This window comes from Myotis davidii, unplaced genomic scaffold (assembly GCF_000327345.1).
Source record: "Myotis davidii unplaced genomic scaffold, ASM32734v1 scaffold590, whole genome shotgun sequence".
NCBI classification, from domain to species: Eukaryota; Metazoa; Chordata; class Mammalia; order Chiroptera; family Vespertilionidae; genus Myotis; species Myotis davidii.
This window is the reverse complement of record NW_006282381.1, coordinates 286,033-292,906: the sequence shown is the minus strand read 5'-3', so window position 1 is coordinate 292,906 and position 6,874 is coordinate 286,033. Positions and strand designations below refer to the sequence as shown.

The following is a 6,874-nucleotide window of genomic DNA, read 5'->3' as shown; positions in this document are numbered from 1 at the left end:
AGTGATCTTTTTGTTGGAGACGATCTGAGGGGAGAGAGGGGAGCGGGGAGCTCCGTGAGGGTTGGCGAAGAGGAAAGATGCTCAAGCACTCACAGCTCGCTGCTCCATGCCAGGCGCTGGCGACACCTCCCGCTGCGTGATGCTCAAGGGAGGCAGAAGGGCGACTGCTCTTTCCCGGCAGGCTTGTCATTCATCAGCAGCAGAGGCCGAGTGATCTTTTTGTTGGAGACGATCTGAGGGGAGAGAGGGGAGCGGGGAGCTCCGTGAGGGTTGGCGAAGAGGAAAGATGCTCAAGCACTCACAGCTCGCTGCTCCATGCCAGGCGCTGGCGACACCTCCCGCTGCGTGATGCTCAAGGGAGGCAGAAGGCAGCGACTGCTAACCCCACTGGGCTGCCGGGAGACGGAGGCCCAGAGAGGTTAAGACACTCGCCTGAGGTCCCAGAGCTGGATGGGAGCCCAGCAGCCCGACTCCCACGACCCGGCTGCCCCAGGAAAAGGCTCTTCAAGGCTCACGTCTGGAGACAACTGTGGGGGGTTTAGCCCCCTAACTGCCTCCCCTGAAGCCATCCAACCGACCTCACCCTCCCTTGACGAAGAGGCTCCAACTGTCTCCGTATTTTCACTGGTTTGCCCAGGAAATACAGTCACACCTGCGTCAGCGATCAGCATGAAGGGAAAAGGGGCCACAGTGCCAGGCCGCCTTCCCGCCACCTCTGCCCACTCCGCCCCACACCCTTCGGGGGCCACCCTGGCTCTGCTTCTTAGGGGAAAGGCCAGGGTTCCTGTGCCCGTAGGAGCATGTTCCACTCCCCTACGCGGGTCTCTCTCCAGTCCCCTCCCTGCGCTTCTCCGCCTCCTCTGTGTCCCTTGCAGGCGGGGTCCCAGGACCCAGCACATCAGTTACACCTACTAATGGTATGACAGAGAACATCTCCAGCTGTTATGTGGTCCATAAAATTATGGGTAATGTTATAGGGTCATCGCATGTCCTCCAAGACCTCCGCCCGGGGATGTGATATGAGACTAACCCTTCCCATGCTTTACCTCATCAACACCCCCATTCTATAGACGAGGAAACTGAGGCCCAGATAGGTTCAGTTCTGAAAGTCACAGAGCCAGGACCGGGATTGGCAGAACCAGGATTGGCACGCAGGCTCACCGGCCCTGCCCTGTGCCTCCCCCACTCCCCGCTGGCTCACCTTGCAGGATCGCAGGATAATAATGCCCGAGTTTTTATAGTTCTTCTTTTTCCTCTGCTTCTTGGGGTTGATGCACTCGAACTCCAGCTGGGAGGAGGGAGAGAAGCTCACCTCAGGGCCTGCCTGGGGACTGACCCTCCTCTGGACCCCAGAATCCCCTCCACAGCATCGACCAGGGGTAGCATGCCTCCTCCAGGAAGTCTTCCTGGATGTCCACACCCAGAAATGAGTCCTGACACCTGGGTTCACACCAAACTGTGGCTCCCCAAGGTAGGAGAGCTGCCTCTACCCCGACCCCAAAATAACACGTCCATGCCCTATCCACTCATGAGCCCAGAACTGGCACCCAGGGTCTGGCTTCTCGGGGTCAGTTATATGGGCAGTTCCTGAGTGCTCGCTATGTGCTAGGCACTTTCCCTGTATTATTTCATTTAATTCCCACTCTACTCCATCCCCATTTGACAGATGGGGAAACTGAGGCCCAGAGAGGTTGGATGTCTTATTCAAGGTCATACAGCCGGAGAAGTAAAATCGAGCTCCATCTGCCTGATTCCAAAACTTGTGCCCCCTCCCTGGCCCCTGCGGAGGTCTTGGGGTCACACACACGCACCCCTCTTACCGGAACGCCATCGCGAGCATCACACATCTGTGACACCGAGGTCTGGAACTCGCCGATGAAATCGTGGCCCCCGTCGTTGTCATAGTCGTAGCATATGACCTGGGGTGGGTCCAGTGAGGTCACCCCAGAGCTGCCCCCCAAAGAGGAGCCCTCCAGCCCCTCTCAGCTCCCTGAGCAAACCCCTCGGGGACAACAGGACAGTCACCCTGTTTTAGAGAAGGGACCCACAAAGCTGCCCGGCACTGCCCAGGTCACTCAGGGGCTGGGCAGACCCAGGGCCAGGACCCGGGTCTCCTCCCCTTCCCCCCAGATGGGTTCTCTCTCCATCTGAGTAAGAAAGAGCTGCCTGGCTAGCGTGGCTCAGTGGTTGAGCATTGATCTATGAACCAGGAGGTCATGGTTCGGTTCCTGGCCAGGGCACATGCCCAGGCTGTGGGCTCGATCCCTAGTAGGATCTCTCTCATCGTTAATGTTTCTCTCTCTCCCTCTCCCTTCCTCTCTGAAATCAATAAAAATATTTTAAAAAAAGAAAGAGCTTTGCCAGGGCACCCAGGACGCCTCGGGTAGACGGGAAGGCTGCAGCTGGCAGCGTGGGGAGCAGGGTTCCCAGGGCCCCCTCACCTGGATGGGCTTCTCCAGGTCCCCATCACACAGGGACACCAGTGGCACGGTGAACGGTTTCCACACAGGGTCCAGCGTGTACTTGATCACCTGCAGGGCAGTGAGGGGCAAGGGTGGGCCTGGGCCAGGGAACAGCAGTGTGCTGGGGTCAGAGCAGCCCAGTGGGGACAGGGAGTGGCAAGATGGAGAGACCCACAGCCACGCTTCAGAGGACAGGAACTGCCTAGGCCTGACTGGCGTGGCTCAGTGGTTGAGCATTGATCTATGAACCAGGAGGTCATGGTTCGGTTCCTGGCCAGGGCACATGCCCAGGCTGTGGGCTCGATCCCTAGTAGGATCTCTCTCATCGTTAATGTTTCTCTCTCTCCCTCTCCCTTCCTCTCTGAAATCAATAAAAATATTTTAAAAAAAGAAAGAGCTTTGCCAGGGCACCCAGGACGCCTCGGGTAGACGGGAAGGCTGCAGCTGGCAGCGTGGGGAGCAGGGTTCCCAGGGCCCCCTCACCTGGATGGGCTTCTCCAGGTCCCCATCACACAGGGACACCAGTGGCACGGTGAACGGTTTCCACACAGGGTCCAGCGTGTACTTGATCACCTGCAGGGCAGTGAGGGGCAAGGGTGGGCCTGGGCCAGGGAACTCGGCCTCTGCGGGGCTCAGCGAGAGGCCAGAGCTGCTGCAGCCCCTGGGACCTACTGCCTCCTGGAGAAACCACCCCACCCCGGGGTTCCCACACTTGTACTTGGCAAGGGTGGGCCTGGGCCAGGGAACAGCAGTGCGCTGGGGTCAGAGCAGCCCAGTGGGGACGGGGAGTGGCAAGATGGAGAGACCCACAGCCACACTCTGAGGACGGAAGTGGGCATCCCTGTGGCAGGGAGAACAAGTCCACAGCCCTCTCTCAGTCGTTGTGGGCAGCTGGACTGGAGACCCACTGGCTTAGAGACCCCCCGATTGGAGACCCACCGGCTTAGAGACCCCCGGGTCCCCCCGCACCCACCTCCGTCCTGTGGACCAGCATCCACTTGCCATCATCCCCGGGCTTATAGAACTCGAGGAATGGGTCCGACTTCCCGAAGAGGTCCTGGAGGGAGCAGGAGGTGCAGGGGAGGGGGGCGCAGCTGCCACATTCAGCCGGGAGGGGGTTTGTGGCCGGCTGCCTCCCCCGCCCAGGGTCAGGGGGCGGCTGTGGGCAGAGCCAGCCTGGCCCCCTCCCCTCGGCCTCTGCGGGGCTCAGCGAGAGGCCAGAGCTGCTGCAGCCCCTGGGACCTACTGCCTCCTGGAGAAACCACCCCACCCCGGGGTTCCCACACTTGTACTTGGAGCCCCTGAGGGTGGAGCTGCGGGAGCAGGAGGCCAGCTTCTGTAGGCCAGGCAGAACTTCAAAAGGGTGGTTGTTCCCAGGGTCAGGGGAGGCCCCTGGCAGGACATGATTCTCATTTATTTAGTGGGAATCTGAAAAATGGCAACTCTCCCAAGCACATTACCGATGGGATATGCTATCCTTTTAAAATCCATTGACTTAAGAGTGTCGCTCTAAAGAATCTATAATCAAGTGGGGGAGCCAGAAAATAAATAATAATGTATATCAGGCAGCAATTAGTATTAAGAAGACAAGTAAAGCAAGGGTGGGGCGGAATTGGGGACCATTCCAGTTTTGGGGAAGACCTTGCTGAGGAGGTGACACAAGAGCAAAGGCGTGATGGAGGCGAGAAGCCATCATGAGAATATTGAAGGAAAAGACCATTGCAGGCAGAGGGAACAGCATGTGCAAAGGTCCTGAGGCAGCAGCGCACCTCGTGTAATTCTGGGACAAGGAGGAGCTGATCTGGTTGAAGCGGAATGACAATGAGGAGAGTGAAACGGGTGAGGTCAGAGGGTCGGGGCTGCGGACACACCAGGTGGGGCCCCGTAGGTTACTGTAAGAATCCTAGCATTTACACAAAGTGAGGTAGGGAGTTCCCAAAGAGTGGCTCTTGACAAGGAGCCACGTCTTGAATACTTCTAAGTGATGGGAAACTCACTACCTCAGTGGTGAAGAGGTCCTACGTGGGGGTGGCCAGTACAGCCCTGTGCTATGGGCTTGTCCCTCGGTGGGGGGTGATGACAGTGGCGGCCAGAAGTTCCAGGTCTAGGCCACACAACCCTGGGGCTGGGGAGGGTGACTGCTCCCGGAAGGAGAACCCCCCCCTCCGCCTCCCTCACCTTCTTGTCCAGCTTCCTGCCCGCCAGACTCAGTGTGATGACGCGGTTGTCTGACAGCTCCTGGGCAGCGATCTGTGAGGCCAGAGGAATGGGGGGTGGGGGGCGACTCAGCACCTGTGCCTCACACTCCCCCAGCCTCCTGCCGGGCAGGGTGGGCATAGGGTGCCCCAGGAGTTAACTCTCCAGAGTTATGAGGGGGAACGGAGGGGAGGGATAGTGCCAAGTGAACTTGAACAAGTCTCTTGTCTTCCCAACACCTCCGTTTCCATCTTCGGAAAGTGGGGTAACCCCTCTGGATATGAGGAATCAAAAAGGGACCCCATGTGGCTCAAGAGAGGGATGGCGAGGGCAGATAAAGCAGGCACCAGGCGGGAGGGGTGGTCTTGAGCCCTGAGGAGACTGACAGCTCCTGGGCAGCGATCTGTGAAGCCAGAGGAATGGGGGGTGGGGGGCGACTCAGCACCTGTGCCTCACACTCCCCCAGCCTCCTGCCGGGCAGGGTGGGCATAGGGTGCCCCAGGAGTTAACTCTCCAGAGTTATGAGGGGGAACGGAGGGGAGGGATAGTGCCAAGTGAACTTGAACAAGTCTCTTGTCTTCCCAACACCTCCGTTTCCATCTTCGGAAAGTGGGGTAACCCCTCTGGATATGAGGAATCAAAAAGGGACCCCATGTGGCTCAAGAGAGGGATGGCGAGGGCAGATAAAGCAGGCACCAGGCGGGAGGGGTGGTCTTGAGCCCTGAGGAGAGGTCCTGGGCCCCCTCACACCCCAGGAACCAAACACCACGGGGTCAGGAATTCCAGCCACTTCACTATGCGGCTGGGGAAACTGAGGCCCAGGGCAGGGATGGAAGCCACCTGAGCTCCCTCTGCTCTCTCCACTCACACTGTCATCCATTCCCCACGCCTCCCCCATCACCATGATGGCTCTCTGGCCCCAGCCAAACAGTGATGGACCAGCTGGGTCTCCCTGGGACTGCCAGGCGCCCTCTCCGGGCCTTTCTCTCTCTCTGTCCCCTGCATGGCCCAGCAGGCCCTCGGGTCCACAGCAGTGCAGTGGGCTGGGTCCCCTCTGGGCTAGGGCTTCCCCTCCCCCCACCTCTAGGATGGCCTCGCCGGAACATGCCGAACCACACACGGGCCAGGCTGGGCACCTGCCTCCCCTTCTCCTCCTCCAGCTGAGACACGCTCAGCACCCTGTAGGGTGGGTCCCATTGCTGCACCCATTGCACGGAGGAGGGAACTGAGGCCTAGCTGGGACAGGGGGAAATGCTTGGGGGATGGCACCTCAGGCCGGTGGGGTCCACCTGGGCAGCTTCCAGCAGGAGGGGAGCTGGCTTGTGAAGGCCAGGTGTGGGGAGGTTCTGAACCCCAAGAGGTGGAGGGAGGTGGGGAGAGGCCTTGCCAGGCGGCAGGACAGTGGATAAGGTCTGGGGGGTATGTGCAAGGTGTGCAAGAATTCAGTTGCCTCCACCCCAAGGAGCATACAGGAAGGGGGTAAAAGAGCCGAGGCAAGAAAGCAAGGTGGGGGCGGCGGGTCCCTCACAGCCTTGACCGCAAGGCTCCGCGGCCCTTAGGAGCCAGGGAGGCTCCAGAACAGATGAATCGGAGTGAACACACCGAGGACCGGCCCTCCGCCTGCCCTCCACTGGTCAGTGCCTGGGGTCTGAAGGGGTCATTCCAGGAGAGAATCTCACTAGCTGGCCCGCCCCAGGGCGCCTCCTCTCTGGGCTCCAGTCCCCTCATCTGCCAAAGGGGGTTTCTCCGGCTTCTTGGAAGCTGGGAGGACGCAGGAGCTCATCCCGCAAAGGACCAGAGCAACAATCATTGAATCACTGCGCACCGCGCCCATCACTGCGCATCGCAGAATCACTGCGCGCTGCAACCACAGGCCCATTTCTGCCTGGCAAGGCGCCCCTGAAAGACCCCCAACGGAGGACAGGCAGGGGCCGGGGCAGGGAGGGGGCGCTGGGAGGGGGCGCTGGGAGGGCTCTGGAGGCCTCCAGAGTAGGAGCGCACCTGCCCCCGGAGTAGGAGGCTGGGGGGATGGGGGCATCTGACAACCCCGCTACCCGCAGCTTGGCGGCCCCGTATGCATCATGTGTGGAGCTGGGAGCCCGTTGCTAAGAGACCTGTTGCTAAGTTGTAAGTTGGGCCTTTTTACTCCAAACAAAGCTGGTAATTATCTGCCAGGGAAGCGGCCCATTGATGGGGGAGGGCAGCCCGCAGAAGCC

General features: G+C 59.9%; 1 protein-coding gene across 2 annotated transcripts in view; it reads right to left on the bottom strand.

Moving 5' to 3' along the window:
- CPNE2 (copine 2) overlaps window positions 1–6,874 on the bottom strand; it is a 39,472-nt gene that overhangs the window by 21,784 nt on the left and 10,814 nt on the right. The window contains exons 2-6 of one of the 2 annotated variants that reach the window (XM_015558904.1): window positions 4,641–4,712; window positions 3,436–3,519; window positions 2,946–3,035; window positions 1,821–1,919; window positions 1,202–1,288 (exon numbers count right to left, since the gene is read on the bottom strand). In XM_015558904.1, coding sequence (XP_015414390.1) covers window positions 1,202–1,288; window positions 1,821–1,919; window positions 2,946–3,035; window positions 3,436–3,456 — 297 coding nt within the window. In that variant the 5' untranslated portion in view covers window positions 3,457–3,519; window positions 4,641–4,712. Of the gene's footprint in view, window positions 1–1,201; window positions 1,289–1,820; window positions 1,920–2,945; window positions 3,036–3,435; window positions 3,520–4,640; window positions 4,755–6,874 lie in introns of both variants that reach the window. The other variant, XM_015558908.1, reaches the window with a different exon arrangement.